Genomic DNA, 26,608 nt, shown 5'->3' with positions numbered 1-26,608 from the left:
ATGCTGCCACAGTGCCCTTGACCAGAAGTGGAGTCCCGGAGCAGAGCCGCTTCTAGCACTCTGCCGGGGATTCCAGCTCTGCTCCTGACATCACTGTCTATATATGGACAGAGATGTCAGGGGCAACCCCAGAGCTGGAGTCCTGGTCAGAGCGCTAGTAGGCTCTTCCTGGGACTCCAGCTGTGCTCCTGACATCACTGGGACTCCTGCTCTGGGGAAGCCCCTGACATCATTGTCGATGTATGGACAGCGATGTCAGAGGCTTACCCAGAGTCCCAGAGCAGAGCCTATACTAGCGCTCTGCCCGGGACTCCGGCTCTGGGGAAGTCCCAGACGTCGTGTGTCCAAAAAAAAAAAGGAGTTTGGATCCAGCACAGACGGTTCAGTAAAATGGAAGGGATTTTTCCAAGTTTAATGGGCCAAAATTTTGGCTAGTAAAAACGGGGGTGAAGAGCACAGCGTGTCATCCTGATGGTGTAGGGAAAAATGGTTGGTAATGATAGGTAGAAAGCCTACGCGTTTCAGACGCTTCGAGCGTCCTTAATCATGGCTGAAACGCGTAGGCTTTCTACCTATCATTACCAACCATTTTTCCCTACACCATCAGGATGACACGCTGTGCTCTTCACCCCCGTTTTTACTAGCCAAAATTTTGGCCCATTAAACTTGGAAAAATCCCTTCCATTTTACTGAACCGTCTGTGCTGGATCCAAACTCCTTTTTTTTTCTTGTCTTGTCCATTGTGCGCCGACACAAAGATCCGTGCACGACTTTTTCTGGTACTACATCAGCAACTAAGGTGAGCTGGAGGTGTCTCTTCCTTTTTTTACCTAGTCGTGTGTCCAAACATGGACACCGATGTCAGGGAATTCCACAGAGTCCCGGAGCAGAGCCTGTACTAGCGCTCTGCCCAGGACTCCGGCTCTGGGGAAACCCCAGACATCGCTGTTCATAAGTGGATAGCGATGTCAGTGAAGTCCAGAGTCTCGGAGCAGAGTCTATACTAGCGGGTCTGTGTCCCGCGGGCCGCAGATGACAGCCTTAGGGGCCGCATGTGGCCCGTGTGCTTGAGACCCCTGGCCTATGCAGTAACATGGCAGCACACAGTAGCTGACGAGACCATCTCCGCTTGTTAGGATTGGAAAGTAATAAGAAATTATATGGTCAGCTGTCAGATGTGGAAGAAACAGAACCAAGGAGAATACATGGAAGCAAAATATGCTGAAAGAGGTGTCTTACATGCTATAAACACTTAAAATTACTCTATAACTGTTACCAACAGCATTTCAGGACTTTTGGTATGAAAACAATTTATGGGATTTAAAAGAATTTCTTCACTGAAAAATGTTAACATTGCAGCAAGAGATGAAGTAGTGCCTCTACCTACTCCTTGTCAAATATATATATATATATATATATATATATATATATATATATATATACACATACACATACACAGACAGACAGACAGACAGACAGACAGACAGACACACTAGAAGTTAACTTATTTCAGTAATTCAATTCAAAAAGTGAAACTCATATTATATAGATTCATTACACACAGAGTGGTCTATTTCCAGCATTTTTTTATTTTAATGTTGATAATTATGGCTAAAAGTTAACGAAAACGTAACATTTAGTGTATGTACAGTAAGTATACGCAGTGGACCAACACTGTTGCTCAGTGGTCCAAAGTCCGGATTTAATTTTCCAGCATGACTTGGCACCCACACTGCCAAAAGTACCAATACCTGGTTTAATAATCACAGTATCACTGTGCTTGATTGGCCAGCAAACGCGCCTGACCTAAATCTCATAGAGAATCTAAGGGGTATTGTCAAGAGGAAGAGGCGAGACACCAGACGGAAAAATCCAGACGAGCTGAAGGCCGGTATCAAAGCAACCTGGGCTTCCCTAACACCTGAACTGTGCCACAGGCTGATCACCTCCATGCCACATGGCATTGATGCAGTAATTCATGCAAAAAGGAGTCCCGACCAAGTATTGAGTGCATATACTGTACATACTTTTCAGTAAGCCAATATTTTGGTATTAAAATATAAATATGTGACAGACCATGTGGAGAGGTTGTGGATGGGGTCTATATTTCCCCAAGATTTCTGTCTTCTGCTATCTGAAAACAACCAGGGAGTAAATTCAGCAGAGAATGTGGTTCTCTCTCTGCAATAGGTTTTATCTAAAACCTGGAAAAGGGCCTGGTTGTTGGAGTGGGGAGAGATGGGTGGGTCCCCACTCCATCCACACAGTCCTGGTCTTGGGCTGTCTAGCTATTAATCAGGGGTCAGGTGTGATAGCCCTTTAAAAAGGCTGCAGTTCAGTCACACTCTCTCTCAGCCTTGGGAGAGGAGCTTGTGAGAGCAAAACCGACTGCATTCAGAACAGGTTGTATGGTTTATGGTGCCAGGCATTAGGCCTGCACTGTGTTAGTTAGGATACCTGATTGTATAGTTAGCGCCGGACAGGCAAGGAGTTCTTTTATTTGTTTTCTTTTTTTATTCATGTACAACCTGTAAATAAAACTGGCTGAGGCCAGTAGTACCACATCTTTGCTGTGCGGACTGAATTTTACTGCCGTGTTTGATACTGTGTGCCCGTCTACCCCAGGAGACTGTCCCGCTACCTAATTTATATATATATATATATATACACACACACACACACTGTAGTTATGAGGCAGTGTATCCATAGCAACCAGATAGTCAGCCAGGACTCAGTTGTTCAGTTTAAAGCTGGAATGATACTGTGCTGAGGAGAAAAAGCTTGGCATACGTCACATCATGCCATTCACTCTTAAGCTGCAACATTGATAAAATTTATAAAAGAAAAAAAAAACGTGCATAGAGAATCCCTATAGATAAGTTATAAGAATATGTCACTATACCCGCTTCTATTCTTATCCTGGTTCCACTGCCCCACGCGGCTGGTGGATTTAATGTACAGGTGACGGTGTAGCTCATCAATCAGAACGGAGTGCATGTTCATCTTCTTACTGTGAAGCTCAAGACGTAGGTCGCTGAGACCTTCCACCTGGAGTAAAGGTCCTTCCAGTGAGTCCACTGCAGACACCTAGACCAAAACAATAACATTAGCAACTATTTAAAATGCACAATATGTTCATTATCTTCTTTGCAAAACAATTTTTGTAGGTAGAAACAAAAAGGGAACGAGCACACAAGGAACAGAAGCATTCTGGTAGAATGAAGAAAGAACACACAAGTAGCTAAACACACCACAATTCAACAACTTACATCAGTCATGTTGTCAAAACATCAAAAATCCCAAAAAGGTAAACAAAGAATTAACAAAATTAGGCCTCATTCACACGGCAGGGTTTCCCGTCCGGGTGCCGGCCGTTCATAAATCGGCCGGCACCCGGCTGCATTAGGAATGATAGACCCCTAATGGGGCTATTCACACGACCGATTTTTTGACGGCCGGAAAATCCGGCCGTCAAAAAATAGGACATGCTCTATCTTTGCCCGGACACCCGGCCGCCCGGCTCCCATAGAAGTCTATGGGGCCGGGTATTACACGGCCATCACCGGAATGTGTTCCGAGTGATGGCCGGGTTTCCCGTGGCTTGCGCTCTATCTCCTCCTCCTCACAGCGCAGAGTGCATGTGAGGAGGAGGAGTTGATGCCATTCTGACGAATGGCATCGCTGCACACTGTGTTGCAGGGCCGGGGTGTACAGCAGGTGGAGGGAGCGCTGCGCTGGCTCCCTTCCCCTGCTTGTTAAAAGCACCCTGGCTCGGCGACACCTTCGATGGCGCCGCTAGTAGTAGTAGCAGCAGCTGCTGCGGCTGCTACTACTGCAGCGACGCCACTATAGCAGAGTGGGGAGGTATCTCCCCGCTCTGCTATGTGCTAGCCGCACTTTAGCTCCTTGAAGGAGCGGAATCCCCGTGTGTTCGGGGATTCCGCTCCTGGACAGAGCGCTTGATGTCTCTGTCCATATCTGGGCAGTGACATCAGGGGAAACTCCTGAAGCGGAATCCCCGAACACATGGGGATTCCCCTTCAGGAGCTGCCGCTGATGTCACTGTCCGGATCTGCCCGGCCCGGCACGGATGCATAACTTTATGCAAACCGGCCGGGCAGAATGGCCGATTTTACCGGCCGGCACTCGGGCTCGGACCCGACCCGGTCGTGTGAATCCCGCCTTAGGCTTCATTCACATCTGCGTCTGGGGGTTCCGTCAGACCTTTCCGTCAGCGGAACCCACAAACGGAAATTATAGCTTTCCGTTAGCATTACCACTGATAACACTTCCGTTGCGAATGGTTTCCGCTTGACTCCGTTCAGTAATGTTTTCCGTTTTTTTTGTGGAATCAATACAGTAGTCGACTACGCTATTGATTCTGCCGAAAAAACATACGTGGACAAAACTGTTGGTACCCTTCCGTTAAGGACATTCTCCCAGAAGCTTTGTGGCTTGTCAATATGCATTTTGGCAAATCCCAGTCTCGATTTCTTAGGCTTTGCTTTTTAACAGTGGTTTCCTCCTCGGTCATCTTTGGCAAAGACAGCGACTGATGGTGCGATCTGACACCGATGTACCTTGACCTTGGAGTTCAGCTCTAATCTCTTTGAAAGTTGTTCTGGGCTCTTTGGTTACCATTCGTATTTTCTGTCTCGGTTATGTTTTAGCATTCTGGAGCGAAGTGTGCTGCCCAGTGTCAGAAAGCTTGGTCTCAGTCGCAGGTCATGGGTCCTCCAACAGGATAACCCAAAACACACACCTAAAAACATCCAAGAATGGCTAAGAGCACAGAATTGGACTATTCTGAAGTGGCCTTCTATGAACCCTGATCTAAATCCTATTGAACATCTGTAGTAGGAGCTGTAACATGCAGTCTGGAGAAGATGCCCTTCAAACTGGAGATAGCTGGAGCAGTATCCCTACGAGGAGTGGGGCAAAATACTTGTGGACAGGTGCAGAAGTCTCATTGAGAGTTACAGAAATGATTTGTTTGCAGTGATTGCCTCAAAAGGTTTTGCAACAAAATATTAAGTTAAAGAGGCTCTGTCACCAGATTATAAGTGCCCTATCTCCTACATAATGTGATCGGCGCTGTAATGTAGATAACAGCAGTGGTTTTTATTTTGAAAAACGATAATTTTTTAGCAAGTTATGAGCAATTTTAGATTTATGCTAATTAGTTCCTTAATGACCAGCTGAGCGTTTTTTTACTTTTGACAGAGGAGTGTATGACGCTGACCAATCAGTGTCCTACACTTTTCATTGTACCAGCCCAGCATGATCCACAGCACAGTGTGAATGTGCAGTGAAAGAAGCTGGGCTGGAACAATGAAAAGTGTATGACAAAAAAGTTATAGCTCTTTGAATAAGACGGAAAAACGTAAAAAATGGCTTGGTCATTAAAGAGGCTCTGTCACCACATTATAAGTGTCCTATCTCCTACATTCCTACATAAGGAGATCGGCGCTGTAATGTAGGTGACAGTAAGGCGGGATTCACACGACCGGGTCGTTCCCGAGCCCGAGTGTCAGCCGGTAAAAATCGGCCATTTTGCCCGGCCGGTTTGCATTAAGTTTTGCATCCGTGCCGGGCCAGGCAGATCCGGACAGTGACATCAGCCGCAACTCCTGAAGGGGAATCCCCATGTGTTCGGGGAGCGGAATCCCCGAAAACACGGGGATTCCGCTCCTTCAAGGAGCTAAAGTGCGGCTAGAACATAGCAGAGCGGGGAGACACCTCCCCGCTCTGCTATAGTGGCGTCGCTACAGTACTAGCAGCAGCTGCAGCTGCTAGCGGCGCCATCGAAGGTGTCGCCGGGCCAGGGTGCTTTTAAAACAAGCAGGGGAAGGGAGCCAGCGCAGCGCTCCCTTCCACCTGCTGTACAACCCGGCCCTGCCGCACTGTGTACAGCGATACCATTCGTCCGAATGGCATCAACTCCTCCTCATATGCACTCTGCGCTGTGAGGAGGAGGAGATAGAGCGCAAGCGCCGGAAAACCCGGCCATCACTCGGGACACATCCCGGTGATGGCCGTGTAATACCCGGCCCCATAGACTTCTATGGGAGCCGGGCGACCGGGTACCCGGCCGAAGATAGAGCATGTCCTATTTTTTGACGGACGGTTTTCCCCATTAGGGGTCTATTATTCCTAATGCAGCCGGGTGCCTGCCGATTTATGAACGGCCGGCACCCGGCCGGGAAACCCTGCTGTGTGAATGAGGCCTAATGCTTTTTATTTAAAAAAAACGATCTATTTTCACAACGTTAGGAGCGATTTTGGTTTATGCTAATGAGCTTTCTTAATGCCCAAGTGGGCGTATTTTTACTTTCGACAAAGTGGGCGTTGTACAGAGGAGTGCATGACGCTGACCTATCAGCATCATGCACTCCTCTCCATTCATTTACACTGCACTAGCGATATAGTTATATCACTATGTGCAGCCTCATACACAAACCCTAACATTACTACAGTGTCCTGATAATGAATACACATGAAATCCAGCCTGGACGTCATGTGTACTCAGAATCCTGACACTTCTGACTCTTTTTTGTGAGATTCCAGCAAGTGAAACCAAATCTCGTTTAGCTCCGTAATCTCGCAAGATTTGGTTTCACTTGCCGGAATCTCACAAAAAAGGGTCAGAAGTGTCAGGATTCTGAGTACACATGACGTCCAGGCTGGATTTCATGTGTATTCATTATCAGGACACTGTAGTAATGTTAGGGCTTGTGTATGTAGCTGCACATAGCGATATATCTATATCGCTAGTGCAGTGTAAATGAATGGAGAGGAGTGCATGATGCCGATTGGTCAGCGTCATGCACTCCTCTGTACAACGCCCACTTGGTCGAAAGTAAAAATACGCCCACTTGGGCATTAAGAAAGCTCATTAGCATAAACCAAAATCGCTCCTAACGTTGTGAAAATAGATCGTTTTTTTAAATAAAAAGCATTATATAGGAGATAGGCCACTTATAATGTGGTGACAGAGCCTCTTTAAGGTCTAAAATAGGTTGGTCATTAAGGGGTTAAAGCCCAGAATTTTAGTTTACAAATTATAACAGGATGTTTATATTTATGCATTTTTTACACGTTCTGCTTTGATGCACAATTGCATGAAGGTGCCCACACGTGTTAAGTTCTGGGTGGCAATTTCATATTGTGCCAGGTGTCTACTTTCATAAAATATATGGGTATGGAGGTATGATATTTCTATTTGAATAGGAGCAGAGCTGCAGTTCTGCAGAACGGCCGCTATGCAGTTGTTGGAGCCATCTGCTTCCGGCTCCAACTACTGTATACCGTTCAAAACATGCGGCGCCCGGAGGCAGTAGATCAGTGCGGGATCCGGGTGTCGGACCCGCTCCCTATCATATACAGATGACCTATCTTGTGGATAGATCATCAGTTGTCCGTCGTGGACAACCCCTTTAACTGCCCTGAATAGATGATTAGGGAATACTTTTTGTCTCCGGCAAGAAATACCCTTTGGGGGAGTAGGATAAGACCAATAATGCTCTTTAAAGGGGTTGACCAGGAATAACGTATTTTTATTTTGCCTTAACTTGCCTCTTACAAGTAATTTTGTAATATACTACCTGTTTCCCGTTGCCAGGGTTTCATTGTTCTCTAATGCGGTCACATGACCGTGCTGGCTGTGAATTCTTTACTTCGTGTCACCTTCCATGCCTCAGCCCAGCTTGCACTTCCGGCTGAGCCAAGGAACGGCTCGTCATCAATTATGTCTACAGGCAGTGGTCCAGGCGGATGTTTCCTGAGCTCTTCAGAGCTCTGCCTCTGGTCCCACTTCCTGCCCCCTCCTCCTCTCGCGGCATCCATGCCCCCTTCTACTCTTGCGGCATACCCACCCCCTCTCGCTGCATCCTGGGAACAAAGGGGCGTGGCAGTATGCAAAGAGCTGGGTGGGATGCGGTGGAGGGAGGAAGGGGGCGGGAGAGTAAGCTGTCTTCACAGCTATATCATGGGATCATGGGTATGGTGGGTTACAGGACAGGAAGACCAGAAGAAAGAGATGTAAACAAACAGAAAGAGCAGCATTGATGATTGAGATCAAACAGAAACGGTTTAGAAAGTATGTAGGGGGTTTTAGGGAAGGCAAACCAAGGCTGGGGGACACTTTTTAGAAAATATTTTTTTGCTGGCCAACCCATTTAATACCAGATAAGTATTATCTGCTCTAATATTTATTTATACATTTTTAATTGTCATTTTAAGACTCCGACAAGACAAGTATAGAAAGCAGAATGAAAATGTAATACGTTCTGCTTCAATCTAGAGAAAGGGCTTTAAACTATAATTTATATTCTGTGTCAATATGGAAACTAATTATTTTTATTAACATTCTGGCATTATTGTAAAACAATCAGGACAAAGTGAGCGGAAAAAGAACATTTGGCATGAAATTATAAACAAATGTTCCAGTTGATGTATTTGATACGGTCATGGATTTGCACCATTATTCTCGATTTATAGGGCTGGTTTAGGTTTGAAATAGTTTTTCTACCAAAGCTTATTATTAGAGGATAGTATTACATCTGAAATATGTTCATTCAAAAAAAAAAAACTTTAGCCAACAGATTATGCATTTTCTTTATTCTACTAGTAAAACTCGTTAACGTGGTTTGAGGAACTGGTCACACCAAGAAGTATGATAACATTCAATCTAACAGGAGAGGCGTATGACCCATTAGCAAGCAACTCTATATAGGATAACACGGCCAATGGAAGATTCCAAGATGGATATAAAATGCTAAATTTACACTCCATCACTCCATCCAATGCCTTCCCCAATTGACAGCAAATAAACTGCTGTTCTGAGAAAATATAACATAACTTCTATTCTTGTACATTGATTTGGAAGCCAAAGCCCTACTGATAAAAAAAAGTTTGATTAATAAACAATGTAAAACTCCTGTGCCTAAGTTATTGCCTATGCTCCCTATGAGAAAGTTACCAGTAAAACATAGCCACTGATCATGTTGCTTAGGTGGTCAGCACTAAAACCATCTTTAATAAAGTGACCCTATTATTTCAGACTAGCACAATAAACTGATAAAGACTGCTTACGATGAGGACTAAACATTTAAAGGCTATGTACACCTTTGTTTTTCTTTTCTAATACAAATGTCTCCGTGTGTTTGGTGCAACTTTCTAATTACTTTTTATTAAAAATGTTACATTTTTTGAGATACAGCTGCTGTGTATTCTGCATACAGAGCAGCTGTATCTTGCGCTGAGACCTGAATCCGTCAGCTCAGCTGTACTGACAGTTCAGTGTGAACGGGTCCTGCGAGCGGTTACCAATCACATCTAAGTTCATAATAGATAAGTGGATCCTGCGTGTCCCACGGTCACTGAACCAGTCAGTGCCGCTGACCTGACGGATTCAGGTCTCAGCACTAGATACAGCTGCTCTGTTTACATGATAAAATGCAGCTGTATCTTAAAAAGTAAAAATCATGTTTATTAAAAAGTAATTAGAAAGTTGCGCCAAACACACCAATATACATTTTAATTTAAAAAAAAACAGAACACCTTTTCAAAAGGTGTATATAGCCCTTAATTTTGGGCATGAAGTACAGTTTAGTAGATTATGGTGGATATTTTTCAATATCGCAAGCGAGACTATTAAAACTAATGATTAGTCCATCCTAAGGTGGCAGCATGGGCTAATGATGATGGAGGTTTTCCGTTTTTAAAGCTCGCTCCTCCTCAAACCAAACTAGAATGAATATGGAGTTATTGCAGACGCAAGGTGTGGTTCAATGGTCTCTTGCCAGTATCCGATATTATCAGATACAATTTATAGCTTAAAGACGCTCTGTCACCACATTATAAGTGCCCTATCTCCTACATAAGGAGATCGGCGCTGTAATGTAGGTGACAGTAATGTTTTTTATTTAAAAAAACGATCTATTTTTACCACTTTATTAGCGATTTTGGTTTATGCTAATGAGTTGCTTAATGCCCAAGTGGGCGTACTTTTACTTTCGACCAAGTGGGCGTTGTACAGAGGAGTGTATGACGCTGACCTATCAGCATCATGCACTCCTCTCCATTCATTTACACTGCACTAGCGATAGTTATATCACTATGTGCAGCTACATACACAAACACTAACATTACTACAGTGTCCTGATAATGAATACACATGACCATCCAGGCTGGACGTCATGTGTATTCAGAATCCTGACACTTCTGAATCTTTTCTGTGAGATTTCCAGCAAGGGAAACGAAATCCCGTTTACCTCCGTAATCTCGCGAGATTACGCGTGGCTTGCTTGAATCTCACAGAAAAGATTCAGAAGTGTCAGGATTCTGAATACACATGGCGTCCAGGCTGGATGATCATGTGTATTCATTATCAGGACACTTGATTAACGTTAATCTCTGTGTATATATCTGCACATAGTGATATAACTATATTGCTAGTGCAGTGTAAATGAATGGAGAGGAGTGCATGATGCTGATTGGTCAGCATCATCCACTCCTTTGTACAACGCCCACTTGGTAGAAAGTAAAAATACGCCCACTTGGGCATTAAGAAACTCATTAGCATAAAGCTAAAAATCGCTAATAAAGTGGTTTAAAATAGATCGTGTTTCTAAATAAAAAGCATTACTGTCACCTACATTACAGCGCCGATCTCCTTATATAGGAGATAGGGCACTTATAATGTGGTGACAGAGCCTCTTTAAATACAGCCAAGCTCCCCTTGTGCTCATTCCCAACTAAATCACTGGATGGGTTAAATTGAGCATGTCTTTACAATGCAACATACACCCTCTTCAACGTTTAATCTCCATACATCAGGGATAGATAAAAATGCTGTATATTTTAGGGGCCAGGTAGACCAGTCCAGGAGACTGTTTTAATAGATATTAAAAACTGCCCCAAAATACATTACCGTTCAAAAGTTTGGGGTCACCCAGACAATTTTGTGTTTTCCATGAAAACTCACACTTATATTTATCAAATGAGTTGCAAAATGACTAGAAAATATAGTCGCGACATTGACAAGGTTAGAAATAATGATTTTTATTTCAAATAATAATTTTCTCCTTCAAACTTTGCTTTCGTCAAAGAATGCTCCATTTGCAGCAATTACAGCATTGCAGACCTTTGGCATTCTAGCTGTTAATTTGCTGAGGTAATCGGGAGAAATTTCACCCCATGCTTCCAGAAGGCCCTCCCACAAGTTGGATTGGCTTGATGGGCACTTCTTGCGTACCATACGGTCAAGCTGCTCCCACAACAGATCTATGGGGTTGAGATCTGGTGACTGCGCTGGCCACTCCATTACAGATAGAATACCAGCTGCCTGCTTCTTCCCTAAATAGTTCTTGCATAATTTGGAGGTGTGCTTTGGGTCATTGTCTTGTTGTAGGATGAAATTGTCTCCAATCAAGCGCTGTCCACAGGGTATGGCATGGCGTTGCAAAATGGAGTGATAGCCTTCCTTATTCAAAATCCCTTTTTACCTTGTACAAATCTCCCACTTTACCAGCACCAAAGCAACCCCAGACCATCACATTACCTCCACCATGCTTGACAGATGGCGTCAGGCACTCTTCCAGCATCTTTTCAGTTGTTCAGCGTCTCACAAATGTTCTTCTGTGTGATCCAAACACCTCAAACTTTGATTCGTCTGTCCATAACACTTTTTTCCAATCTTCCTCTGTCCAATGTCTGTGTGCTTTTGCCCATATTAATCTTTTCCTTTTATTAGCCAGTCTCAGATATGGCTTTTTCTTTGCCACTCTGCCCTGAAGGCCAGCATCCCGGAGTCGCCTCTTCACTGTAGACATTGACACTGGCGTTTTGCGGGTACTATTTAATGAAGCTGCCAGTTGAGGACCTGTGAGGCGTCTATTACTCAAACTAGAGACTCTAATGTACTTGTCTTGTTGCTCAGTTGTGCAGCGGGGCCTCCCACTTCTCTTTCTACTCTGGTTAGAGCCTGTTTGTGCTGTCCTCTGAAGGGAGTAGTACACACCGTTGTAGGAAATCTTCAGTTTCTTGGCAATGTCTCGCATGGAATAGCCTTCATTTCTAAGAACAAGAATAGACTGCCGAGTTTCACATGAAAGCTCTCTTTTTCTAGCCATTTTGAGAGTTTAATCGAACCCACAAATGTAATGCTCTAGATTCTCAACTAGCTCAAAGGAAGGTCAGTTTTATAGCTCCTCTAAACAGCAAAACTGTTTACAGCGGTGCTAACATAATTGCACAAGGATTTTCAAGGATTTTCTAATCATCCATTAGCCTTCTAACACAGTTAGCAAACACAATGTTCCATTAGAACACTGGAGTGATGGTTGATGGAAATGGGCCTCTATACACCTATGTAGATATTACATTAAAAACCAGACGTTTGCAGCTAGAAAAGTCATTTAGCACATTAACAATGTATAGAGTGTATTTCTGATTAATTTAATGTTATCTTCATTGAAAAAAACTGTGCTTTTCTTGCAAAAATAAGGAAATTTCTAAGTGACCCTAAACTTTTGAACGGTAGTGTACATTCCCACCATCTTGTTGTTTTAATGAAAATGTTACGAGAACAGGAAATACTAGTGCTAATACAAAATGATCAATCATTTCTAACAAACTTATTATCCTTTATTTAGATCATGAATCAATTCAGCAATTTTAACTAAATGCAAGTATCACATTCAACTTCCGGATATGGTTTATGCGAGGATGTGCAGTTACCTTGTATGGACCTTGGATACACTTATACACCGTAATCATTCACAGTTTCTAATGTAAATCATCAATAATTGTCTTTCCCCATAAATTACAGCTCATATCTCATATTTTCAGTCTATGCAAATAAATTTAAGGACCTTCTCCTTTATTCGTTTTAGTGGTCTAAAAAGACGGTTTGCATTCTAAACCAACATAATGTGGGCTTCTGTTTCCCAAAATTAAAAGGAAGCCAGTCACCATTGTTAATACGCAGGCTCTTATCAAGAATAAATCCCTCCATTACATAATGGAAGATTTTCAAAAACTGGCACGAAGGAATAGTAGAAAGTTGCCCATAACATTTCAATGTTGTAGTCTTCAAAGGGCAGTAGAAAAGTGGCCTATGGGCAAGTCTTCCACTACGAACGTAAGCAAAGATCCGTTCTATTCAGTAACTGCAAGCAGATATCTTGAAAAAAAGGTGAAGAGATTAAACAAAGTCTATTTGTAAATTATTATGAGCGTGGTGGAAACCAGATTATTCCTACAGGGAACAGGAAAGTATGCCAAGACTCATCGTGGTCTATTAAATGGACGAGACAGCTCGGGAGGCTGTTTATTATGTACCTGCTAGGTTAGGGTTATTAGGGCAACTATACAATGCCCTAATATTACACGTTCTGGGTTTCTAAATTATAAGCAATGGATTCTAATAATGCAATTTGCAAGTTGAAAGAATGGAGAACAAATGTGTTAAGTGGACCAGAAACTCCACTCCAATTTGCACTACACGGAAAGATACTGCCGATTACAGGATGAGTCATAAAAGGCAAATCTATGATCATCTCCTGCAGTACTAAATTACATTGAAGGACTCCGTAGAGCAAAAATTAAAACCAGGCAATAACGGATTCTTCTGCCTCACCATTTCAGCAGCAAACTGTATTGACCTTCCACAATTACTACACAACCCACCTGGTGGTAAGAGGGTCATACCAGAAATAATACCCAGAACCACAATGATCTCAGACATCGCTAACTAAAGGTTTTTAATGAATCTGTATTCATCCAGATGAAAAATCCTTTATTAGATGAGCTAACACTTGGGTGATCATGCTCTAGGGAAATACTGCGCGTGTTGCTGAATTAAGCATAAGGGTGAACGAGTTGGGGGTCAAGAGTGTATGAATGCAAATGAAGGCAACGTAGGAGAAGATAGTGGTAATGGGTAGCAGTAATGATGATGGAAACTGAAAGATGCACAGTGAAAGAAAGGGTAGGGGTCTGCAATTAGACACATACAGTATAAGCACAAGAATACTTTGTCGATGGTGTTAAACTACTGTTCACATGCATAATTAGGACGAAGGTTCAGCAAACTTTCTATCGCTCAAGGGATTAGGAATTTCATGCAGAAAATGATTACTTAGCACTATAACAGCAAAAATAGTCTATTACTTAAAGGCAATAATTGAGACACTCGCATAATACAACAAAGGCCAAGTCACCAGAGTCTACCAATGGCTTTCTGCAATGCTCCAGGCATTTCATAAAGTAAACACACCTAAAATTTGGCATGAGTAGTTCAGTGTTGTCATAGGACATTTTGTGCATCCAAATCTCTAACCACATTAATATCCATACTAGAACTGGCTTGGACAGTAGTAGGTAATATGTGAACACTGACCTACAGTAAATAGTGACTTAGATCCCAACACCCCCCCTCTATGACAACACAGAGGAGCTAGAGGAATAAGTTAGCAAAAAATTTAATAAATTGAATGAGATGAAAGGGCTTTTAGGCCCCATGCACACAAACGTAAAAAAACGCCCATAATTACAGGCCCATAGACTTCTATTGGCCACGGGTACCTTCCCGTTTGCTTACGGGAAGGTGCCCGTGCCGTTGAAAAAATAGAACTTGGCGAATTCAGGCTGTATTTTCGGCACGGGCAGGCCCATAGAAGTCTATGGGGCTCCCGTAATTACGGGTGGCTAAGTGTGTGCACCCGTAATTACGGGAGCGTTGCTAGGCGACGTCAGGGAATAGTCACTGTCCAGGGTGCTGAAAGAGTTAACTGATCGGCAGTAACTCTTTCAGCACCCAGGACAGTGACTACAGCTGGAGTTAATAGTATTAAAAGTGAACTTACCCAGAACTCCCGGCTTCTTCATCCAGTCCGGCCTCCCAGGATGACGTTTCATCCCACGTGACCGCTACAGCCAATCACATGCCAATGACAGGCTGCAGCGGTCACATGGACTGCCGCATCATACGCGGAGGTCGGACTGGATGTCAAAAGAGGGACGCGTCACCAAGACAACGGCCGGGGTACGTATGAACTTCTCTTGCTTTCAATCGCTGCGGAAACTCTGCCCGAAAGGGCCGCCCCTTCGCTCTATCCAGTAATATAGAGAAGGGGCTGCCGATTAGAGCAGAGAAAACGGGTCCGTAAATACTGGTGGAATACGGGTCGAATACGTGTGACAAAGGACCCGTATTTACGGGAGGAAAAAAATATGTTTGTGTGCATGGGGCCTTATATACTGCTTTTAAAACCTATTCCTTTATTTAGATATCACACTAGTGTGTTTATTAACCTAAATACATATAGGACCAGATAGAGCCTGCATGGCAGCACATGGAGGCCATGCAGTTCCGTACTAGTGAACCACATGGTCTCTGTTCACTGCCGTATAGGCTCCATAGGGGTCTAAGTCTCACATTGTTGAAAAAGTGACCAAATACAAAAACTCCACTTAAATGTTATGACTGAAACAACCAGAAAGTGTTTAATAAGTCCTCTAATTCTACAGTATTTTCTAAACTAACAGTGTGGGGTCACAGCCCCCACTGAAAAGTAATGGCATATCCTAACGATATGTCATCACTTTGTATGACGCCAACAACCCTTTCAAGGGGTTTTCCTATGAGACATTTATGACTTATCCAAAGGATATGTCATAAATCTCAGATAGATGCAGGACCCACCTCTGGGACCGGCACCTACCTCTCAAATGGGGCCCCTTAACCCCGTTCTACCTCTGTGTGTGTCTCGGGCTGATTTCCGAGCATGAAGATGCAAACAGCGTAGCTTGCGGAGCTACGCTGTTTTCTTAAGTTCCACATAACTGAATGGTAGTTACGGAAACAGGGCAGCTCGCATGCTACGCTGCTTCCATAACTGCTATTCACTACTAAGGAAGTTACGGAAACAACGTAGCTCAGCGAGCTACGCTGTTTTCGTAACTCCCGACCATAAAGTCAGGAAGTGGCCGAGAGTCAGCAATAGCAGACAAATCTAGGACGGGGTTTAGGGAGCCCCGTTCTAGAGATAGGTGCGGGTCCCAGAGGTGGAACCCACATCTGACATTTATGACATATCCTGTGGATATGTCAAACGTCCCTCGTGGGAAAACCCCTTTAATGCTCCCACAGAAAAAAGAAAACCTTTCACCTCCCCATACATGTGCAGCATGTTATGGGCAGGGCTGCACAAACCCTGGGGCACTTGACTTTTTTCTACCCTCCTCTGTTATTTAGATATCGGTGCCGTTATATTTGGCGCCCGATATTTAAATAACCCCCTGAACAGTCAATGGAGCGTCTTACTATGGCTGTGACACTGTCCAATCAGATACGGACAGTGTTACAGCAAGAGCGAGGATAGAGGAGAGAGTGTGCGCGCACGCTCTCACTCTTCAGCTGTCAAGAACGGTCTTCTGCCGAACTGGCTTTTTACGGATATGTTATATGGGAGCACGGCTCGCAAATGCGGGTGGCTGTCCGCGGCCGGCATCACGGCCCGTGATTACGGGCACGGTCGTGTGCAGGGGGCCTTAGGCCTCATGCACACCATCGTATTTTTCATTTACTCTCCGCAAATACGGATCCATAGTCATCCGCAGCTCATCCGAATATATTAAACTGTAGAGGAGAAAAAACATAAAGCGCACACAGTGCATCAAATGATATAGTAAAAAAAAAGCCACAGATAGGTGATCAGTTCTGCTGACCTGGTTGGTTCTAGGAGCACAATATCCTTGAAAGCGCGTTTTAAAATATTGCTGCAACCTGGGTTCCGATCCAGATCCAAAGGGTCCAGTGGTAAATAGTAATTTGAGAAGTTTGAGGAAAAAACTGATTTTCCCTGGCACTGCTAACTGGTAAAACCCTTCTTGAGTAATGAGGATTTAAAACAAGCAAATGTAATATCAGATATTGTTTTAATTACTACGCGTTTCAAGGCCGGACCGGCCTCTTCATCAGGTAAAATACTAATGCTATACATTCCCCTTGCAAAGGTGAAATATACAGCCAAGACAAAGTGGTAAAAAAATGTGTGAAAAAGTGCCCAGTCACATGGGTGAGTCATGCAGAGGTGTTTGGATGAGTCATGGATTTTCCACAAACTGGGACAAAACTCCCTTACTTTCAGTCCCAAATTAAGTTCAAAGTGGGGAGTTTTAAATGTGGCACACCAAGGTGCCTATGCTGTCACACCAGCACCCACAATACCACCACCTTTTATTCAAATTATAATCGGAATACATTTAACATCAAGGAAAAACTCAACTGTCAATCACAGTTCATAATCTATTTAATAGATTGTGTCTGTGGAGCTCAATATGTGGGGAGAACTATTCAAACCCTTCACGAAAAATCGGAAGCAGAACGCCTCCAAACATCTGCTTATTGATTTCAACGGGAAAAATGGCACTCTGTTCCGACAGGCCGGTTTTTTACGCAGCCGTTTTAAAAAAACGGCCGAGTAAAAAAACGGCCCAGAAAAAGAAGTGCACGTCACTTCTTGAGCCGTTTTTCATAGACTCTGTAGAAAAACAGCTGTAAAAAAAAGCAGCGAAAACGCTGCGAAGAACGCGAGTGGCTTAAAAGACGTCTAAAAATCAGGAGCTGTTTTCCCTTGAAAACAGCTCTGTATTCTCAGACGTTTTTGAGTTTGCGTGTGAACATACCCTTACAAATACCTACTGCCGACTGGCTCATTAAAGGGGTTTTCCCATCAGAGACATTTAAGACATATCCACAGGATAGGTCATAAATGTCAGATAGATGCGGGTCCCACCTCTGGAACGGAGCCCCTAAACCCTGTTCTACCTTTTTCTGCTCCCTCTGCCTTCCCGGCCACTTACGGACTATATAATAGGGAGTTCCGACAACAGCTCCTATTGTAGTGAATGGCAGTTACAAAAGCATGCGAGCTACGCTGTTTCCCAAGTCATGCTTGGAAATCACCTGCTTCTGCCGCAACACAGAGCGTCAAAACAGGGTTTAGGGGGCCCCGTTCTAGATATGTGTGGGTTCCACATCTATCGGCCATTTACGACATATCCTGTGGATGTATACCGCCTATTTACGACATATCCCGTGGATTTGTCATAAATGTCTCTCATGGGAAAACCCCTTTAATACCTGAATATCTAATCCTGTCTGGCTCAGAAAACTCTGATTACCATGCGAATACCTAATACCTGCATCCCATATTCATGTGTCCAATAAGTAATAAAATTATATAACAAACATATTTGAAAGAAATGACAATTTTAAATATTCAATTCTACACAAAATGTAGAATATCTTTGTAAATAATTTCTGTACTTAACTTTGAACAGATGTTTAGTGACATCGTCGTTTTTGTTCTCCAACCACGCCTTCAGTTTAACCGTTGTGTAAAAGTGGAGTTTCCCTTTAAACATCTTTGTAATCACTTATCACTTAAAAATCTTTTGTGGGTCCTTACAAACAAACTAGGAGCGGACAAAAGCCGGAATCACAAAGCATTTGCTTTGTTCGCTTCTGCCTCTTGTAATAGTTTGCACATAAAACTGAATGTCTGCTATAATTCCACTGAACTACGGCAGACGGAGGGTAAAACCAGCTCCATAAAGCTGTCAAAATACGACTTCATGTTTACCCCATCCTACTGGGAAAAAGCTGCCATTCTTCTTTTAATAATTCTTCCCGGCATTAATCAGTCATTGTACATTAGAAGCAGCAGCTGGAGTGTTCGGAGTGATAATGAAACCTGCAACAAGCCATCTTCAGCCGTCTCGCGCAGACAATAAGGGAATTAAAATTTCAATTTAAATGCAGAGGTCTGAAACACGCTTCAGTGGCAAAATTACTTCAATTAATGTGAACGGAATATAAAGAGAGGACTGCGCCAAAGGTGATGCAGCAAACTTAGAGAGTTGTGTCAATTAATGAACCCGTAGCTAAGCCCCGGTGTGCCGGCGGTGTACACCTTCGGATTTTAGTTCTGCTACATAAACCGACCATTAACCCATGCACGCAGCCATGTACCAGAGTCGGCTATCATGAGAGTGAACATCTTACGGCCAGAAAACAATATGCCCAATTGGAATTAATATGCACATGAATATTAGAGGAGATCATAATTCTGTAGGTTTCATACAATGAATGTGTGTAAATATGCAGAGACCGGTCTTGCCCAGTGGGTTTATGAATGTCCGGTTTGGTTTAAACACCGCTGTCAACGCTCGGAGTGAAATTAAAATGGACATACAACAAATTGGTGGGAAATCGAAGATGTTAACTCAATCATCTAATGAAGGTAACATCCCAATCAGACAGAAGACAGATGTGTAAAACGTGTCGTTTGTGCTGCAAATTTGGTAACAGTACAACAGACATCACTGGCTCGATAAGTTAAGGTAATATCTGAAGTAGTTCCATCAGCTGTAATTACGAAACCTCATAAGGGGATGTCGCTCGATATTATATTAAAATACGGACTTTGTTGGGAGAAAAAAAACGGATATTAAAGCCAATGGTGTTTGGTTTTATACTCCCAGGTTGCCATATTTCAGTCACAGGAAGAGCAAAATATAGACGAGATAAGGACTGTGTATTACTAGCCTGGATAACTCTCCAAATAAATGATAGATCTATATCGGCTAAAGATGCTGACCGTCCTCTTCCTGTCGTCGTCCCCCCCCGTCCCCCCCCAGTGGCGGGTGATTTTGCTTCTCATGCCAATGTAACTAAAATTACACTGCAACAGTTGTCAACTGTTTAGTCTCAAAAATACACACCGAGCTGAACTGTTGTGCAACGATAGTACATGGAGTTTAAAACATTCTCCGATTAAATTTTTCACAAATTAATAAAACGGGACTTAACTGCCAGTAGCAACAAAGCAGTAAAGGAGTACACATAGTTTGGATTTCCTCCTAACCCAATCCAAAAGAGAACTACTAGACCTAATGTATAAAAGCTCCTAGTGTACATTAAAAAGGTGTCAACTATTTTTTAACCCCTTAACGACCGTCATCGTTTCATTACACCGGCCGTTCACGGGACTTCTGATGCACCGCCTTTCTACGCCGGAGTTTCAGAAGAAGATTGCAGCAATATTTGCTGCACAACGCTGGTGCCCAGGCTGCTGCACAAGTGGTTCTCCAATTGTTTAACCTCTTAGATGCCACAGTCAGTAGCAACTGCACATCTAAGGCATTTGAAAGAGGGTGAGGGCTTCATCTGTCAGCCTATCGGCACCCCACTGGGGTCTGATGCTTTACTATAGCATCCAGGGAGCGTAACTATCGCTGCTGAAAGTCCTAGTAGGACGACCAAAAAAAAAAAGAAGTACAATTAAGTTTAATAAAGGTTCATACCCCCCCCCCCCCCCCCAAAAAAAAATATTACTACTATCTTTTTCAAAATCGCTCACCATAAAAAAAATACATATTTGCTATCGATGCAATTGTACAATAAAATGAACCTTTTATTTTTACTGTAATGCTAAATTATTACAATAGGTACGCTTTAAAATAATTCTACTGCTACGAATTAACTTCCCAAGCGTCAAGATCAGTGACCTTGTAGTTTGGGTGGCAATTGCATTATGGTCATCTTTACATAGATACAATATAGTATATAAAGTACTCATTTAATGCCAACAAACTATCTGCCACTTTGAATAGGAAGCCTAGCTATTTTATTCCACCTCTTCAAGTTGATATCTTTCCCCACAGATATGCAGTTGGTATACAGAGTATATGAATTATCAATGCGCTAATAAAAAGACATTAATGGATGACAGATCTTACCAGCATGTCAGTAGCATCTAGGTAGTGTTTACTAGCCATGCATTGTTCCAGTTTCTGGGGTACTTGCTTGATATTCTCAATTTCATCCAAAAGGTTCAAGACATGCTTGTGTTCAATCCCCTCAATCCACAGCTTTCTTAGCTCATCACGCTTGCAATGAAGAAGCATCTTACAGGACAAAAGGTTCTCTTTAACCTAGCAGGAAAACAAAAAGAAATTGCCATTAGTAGAAACTGGACTACCGTCAGATGGTACTTTAGTGATCTCCGCATTTTACGTTAGGGCCTGTTCACATCAGCGTTGGCTTTCCATTGAGGGGTTCGGTCAGTCGAATGTGCTATTGATTACGTAAAAAAAAAAACAGAAACCTGACGGAATGTGACAAACGGAAACCATTAGCAATGTTTTAGTCACCAGTGATATCAATGGTGATGTAAACGGAAGGTAAGGTTTCCGTTTGCCTTTCCGTTGAAGGGTTCCCCCGACGGAAACGCTCAACGGAAAGCCAACTCTGATGTCAACAGGCCCTAACATCCCAAAGACTTATTTTATTATTGGTCTGGTCCTGTTCAGACTGGCATGAAAACAAACACACTACTGGCATAGCTAAAAATAGAGTCCTCCAAATACCTTCTCAAGGATAAATTGAAGACTTGCTATTTATCATCACTCTATTTAGCCATTAAATGGTCAAGTAGTGAGGACTTTTCTAGATTGTTAATGGAACTCCGCAGCAGCTTGCGCTTCCGACACTTGAGCCATTCTCTTCAATGGGGCACCAACAGCATAACTGAAGTAACTGAAGTCCAATTACAAATAGAAGGTACCCAAACGCTTCACATATTTCACCTGTCCCAGCCCTGCTTCTGACAAATAAAGAAAAAGAATATGTCGTCGGCCGTCCTAACATAGACTTGTGCTAACAGAGAGGAGTGGACAATCCATCAAACGGAAGCTGCACAATGTATAACTTAATTAAACATTGGGCCTCATTTATCAAAACTGTCTAAATGACAAACTGACCTAGCCTCCCATAGAACCAATCAGAGCTCAACTTTCATTTCTTAAACTGCTCTGAAAAAATGAAAGCTGCACTGTAATTGGTTGTTATTGGCAACACAGATTATTTATATTAGAAAGTTCTGATAAATGAGACTCCATGACTGCATAATTCTAGCAAGTAAACGGTGATCACAGAGAAGCTCCGTTATGAAGAATATCATATTTGGCTACAATAGCAACAATTTTTATTGTAAAAACTATTCCCATCGTTACAAAATTATCAGTGTCCATGCAGAGCTCCCTCCTGTAATAAATCATCCCAGCTATTGTCTGTTCATGGGTCAAAGTTATGTGAAACCTCATTTAGAGACTTCCAACCTAATAGTTCTCGATCTATATAAAGAACTAGAACCACAATTGTGACTGGGACATAGAGCACCCTCTCCAGCTCGTTCACATCATGGACACTGATAACCGGAGCTGCGTATCTTTCCCATTTCCAAATAAATTGAATAAACCAATTTGTGCTTCACTTATTTCTAATGTAAAGGTAATAGATCTGCTTTTCCTGTATTGCAGCGGGTTTCCTAGGGCATCACACGGGCAGAGTAGCTGCACAAACACGGGTACTGCTTTTAGTCTTTATGATCCACATGGTTAACATTGCTTTTCAAGAAACCCGTCCCTTAGGCCAAAATCACACACAGTTTTGATGCAGTTTTTGGCTCCGTTTTTTTTAGCCAAAGCCAGAAGTGGATTTAAAAGGAAGGAAAGGTGAAAATAAGACTGATGAACATCCTCTCTCGTGTCCACACCAGTGTTCGGCTAAAAATACTGAGGCAAAAACTGCATCCAAAAAAAAGTGTGTGTGATCATGGCTTTATGGTCTATATTGATTGATGCAAAACTGCAAGATCCAACCATTTACCTAAAGGACAGCCACACAGAGAAACCAATATATTTTGGGAAAACAGCTTCATGTATAGCTCTAGCGGCTGACCTGCTTGATCTTATTTCTGGAGTTGGTAATCCGTTCGGTTATGCTTTGGTAAGTGCGTATGGCAGTAGTAAGCTCTGTAAAGTGCTGCTCAATCTTCTTATCCAGGTCTTTATCACAGCTCTCATAAGCCGCCTCCAAACGTCCTCTCTCAGTCTCTCTGTCTTCCACATCATCGCTAGTTGAAAGGGTCCTGGAACAAAAAGAAAACTTATGTTGGGGTTTGTAAGTCAAGCAGACTAAGTCATAATTACTATAGTTTTTACCACACTTGAATAGTAAATATTCAGGAATTTTGAGCCAGATTTTGGACTGCCTGTACTTTTTTTTTGCCGTTTTTTTGCCCTCATCCATTAAAGCTAATACAAGTACCGCGGGCAAAAAACGCTGTTTAAAATGTTCAGAAACGAGGGGTCAGAGGTGGAAATCGCTCAAAGAAAGGACATGCCAATTTTTTTCCAGCGATCGGCCAAAAGTCACAGGGGAAATTTTTTTTTAAAAGAATCGACTCTGCCTCCCATTTAAATCAATGGGAGGCGATTTCGGCCATCTTTTGGCACCTATTCCGATGTCAAAATCAGCACAATAAATCAGTGTGAACGCACCCTAAACTGAACTACAGTGATGCAAACAATCAAATATAACTTATATAATAACTTCAAAACTTCCAAGAAATTACGACGCTCTTGCAGTTTTGCCTCCATGCTCCACAGCAGCCACGATTGCCCATGGCAACCAATCAGGTTCCTGCTTTCATTTTCCAAAAGGTCTCTAAAAAAATTAGGTGAAAACTGACTTGTTGCCACGGACAACCTCACTTTTCCGTTGGATTTGTTTTGATGTCTCCTCCAGTCAATGCTACAGTTACAGCCATCCAACTTTTTAACAGTTCTATTATAAAAAGCTTTCTATAGCACCTACCATGATAAAGGCGCTACTGAATCATAGGAATTAATTAAAATTGCAAATCTAGTATGCATATATGATCTCTAGCATCTCTGTAACATACATTTATTGCACTGCTCGCTTTTGTTTTTACGTTCACATTTTTAGTGAAGATCATTTTTAGGCTACGTCCACATTTGTTGCAGATTTTCCCAATTGAATTGCTGCATTTCCACAGCAAAAATTGCAACTTGAAAAAAAAACAAAAACATGTTACCACGTCAAAATAAAATTTAAAAAAAAGCACCATACCGCCCCCCCCCCCCTCCCCTGGCGGTTCCATAGCGACGGGTCCCTGCTCCCCCAACTGGTTTCTATGCAGCCAGGCTCCAAGTGAACGAGGCAGTAAAACTTAAAGGATCACTCCCCTTCTTTTTTTTATTTGCCCCTCCATTTGTACATTGGTGTTTCAGTGGGGTGCTGTGTGTAGAAATACTTACCGATCCGAGCATCTAGTCGTTTTCAGGCCCAGCGCCGCTCATGTGATCTTCCCTCCGACCTGTCTGGAATCGCTGTGCTTTTGAGAAAACCGGAACTTAGGCTCTCAATGCATTACTATGGGAGCCCACTAGTTCTATATAGCCTAATTTGCATATTTATTAAAACGCTCATAACTTTTAAATTAATACGTTTTTTGGGACTCAATTTTTACTACCATTATCAGTGTGACAGCGCCTATTCGATTAGTTAGGAGATTGGGCATTACTAAACTAGTGACAGATCCTCTTCAAGGACAAGGCAAAATTTGGCCTTGAGGACAGAACATTTTTTTTCCCCGTTGTTTTTTGCGGGACGAGCTGTACTTTATGTAGGCACCACTTGTTGGTACATTTACATTATCATTTAATTGATATGAATTACGTTTGTTGTGCAGGTTGTTACAGTCGTGAGGATACCAAATATGTGTTTTATTATTTTACGTCTTGGGACTTATACGCAATAATGTTATTTATTGTGAAAAATGTATATTTTTTTACGAATTTATTTAATATTTTTTTTTCTTTTTTAATAATTTTACTTTTTTTTTAATCCCACAGGGGGATTTTTGATTTTCATTTTTTAACTTTAATATATTGGCCTGTATCTATATGCCAGTACATTTGCCTGTGTATTGATAGTGTATGCCCTAACAGGAAATACAATCAGACATCCCTGGGGTCCTTTAATGGACCATGGGCTATCTGCCCATATAAGGTATGTCCCTCGATCGCGTCATAGGGATTCCCTGTGACACGATCAAAGAGGGGTCCCCATTACTCATTTTCCCGTTGAATGCCGCTATTAACTGCGATAGCGACATTCAAAGGGTTAACTGTGGAGATAAGAGGTTTCTCTGATCTCCGCGGTTAGGCCGGGTTCCCACTTATCGTAAACGCTGTGGAATTTCCAAAATGGAATTCTCTCCAGAAAACTATTGCCCACGCTGCGGAAAAAAAACCACAGAAAAAACTCAGAAATTGCCTTGCGGTTAAATTTATGCTGCGTTTTCATTGCTTTTCTGTTGCAGTTTTTTCCCATTACATTCAATGGAGATGCTAAACCCGCAACAGAAAGCCAAGTGTAGTGACTTTTGTAGCGTAACCGCAGCGATTTCGCCGCAAAATTTGCAAGTGAGAAAAAAAAATATATATTTACCCAGAACTACCTGCTTCTTCCTCCAGTCCGGTCTCCTGGGATGACGTTTCATCTCATGTGACCGCTGCAGACAATCACAGTCTGCAGTGGTCACATGGGCTTTAGAGTCATCCAGGGAGACCGGATCGGACAGCCGTAACAGCCTAAGTATCGGCGATTTTTACCGCAGCGGCAATGTCCAGCTGCTCAAGACTAGAATAGACATCAAGCTTATTCAACCAGGTGTGTCCCAATACGTTAGTCATTATAGTATATGTTGAATTTGACTAAATATGACTAAACATGTATATAAGTTTCACCAAAAAAAACAAAACAATGTAGAGAAAATAACGTTCCTCCCTACGTCTCAAGTGAGTTCTGAGCAAACTGGAAAAAGATATTTAGCAGCATCCTGTCCACTTTTAAAACTTCCTGTGGATTCAATCTTCCGGAATTATTTTTAGATCTGCCATACCGCATTTATAGTGTAGTAAGCTATAATGTTACCCAAGAAAACCATTTCTGTTCTACAAACTTTTTGTTCTTCTGATTAGAGTAAACCAGGAATCCAATGTAGCGCGTTAAACAGAATACATAATAAATGGCCGCACCGGAAATTACATGTACAAATAAGATCTAGAATTATCGGAACTTAAACATCATTCGATTTTCTCTCTGTACGGCACCGTCCCATGGAGGTATTCTGTTCTTCTAAACCACCATACTATGGCTTTATGGAACATATAGATTACATATGAATCAAAGGAAAAAAACTCTGCATGAAAAGTGAAGGCATATGGAGGTACAGTAGGGACCCACAGATTTCCATAGTGCCGTATTATGGCTCCACTCAGCTCAAAGCTTGTATGGAGCCGTGATATAGCCATGTTCATGAGCCCTTAAAAGGGTTCTTCGGGACTTGAAGGTCACCTCTCCTGACAGGTCTGCTTTAAAATATAAATCGTAATTCCTACAAAATAACAGTTTTGGGGGATATACTCTTAGAACTCTACATTGTGCTGTTTCTCTGTTATTCCTCCTAGAAATATATGAATAAATTGACAAATGGGTGTTACCAGCTGGGAGGGTGTCCCTACATGGACTGACGCTGTCCAATCAGAGCTGACAGATTGAGACTGTGCAGGGACACACCTCTTTGACAAGGAGAACGACCTTGTTGTCAAATTCATACATTTATAGAAGGAATGGCACAACACAGAGTTCTTAGAAAACATGTTC

At 42.5% G+C, this 26,608-nt stretch overlaps 1 protein-coding gene across 2 annotated transcripts in view; it reads right to left on the bottom strand.

Moving 5' to 3' along the window:
* EXOC4 (exocyst complex component 4) overlaps positions 1-26,608 on the bottom strand; it is a 410,874-nt gene that overhangs the window by 379,176 nt on the left and 5,090 nt on the right. For both annotated transcript variants that reach the window (XM_075857510.1, XM_075857508.1), the window contains exons 2-4: positions 22,814-23,003; positions 20,812-21,006; positions 2,903-3,087 (exon numbers count right to left, since the gene is read on the bottom strand). In XM_075857510.1, the coding sequence (XP_075713625.1) occupies positions 2,903-3,087; positions 20,812-21,006; positions 22,814-23,003 (570 nt within the window). The remainder of the gene's footprint in view (positions 1-2,902; positions 3,088-20,811; positions 21,007-22,813; positions 23,004-26,608) is intronic.

The sequence above is a fragment of the Rhinoderma darwinii genome, chromosome 3, assembly GCF_050947455.1.
Source record: "Rhinoderma darwinii isolate aRhiDar2 chromosome 3, aRhiDar2.hap1, whole genome shotgun sequence".
NCBI classification, from domain to species: Eukaryota; Metazoa; Chordata; class Amphibia; order Anura; family Rhinodermatidae; genus Rhinoderma; species Rhinoderma darwinii.
The sequence above is the reverse complement of the archived record's forward strand: the minus strand, read 5'-3'. Positions and strand labels throughout refer to the sequence as shown.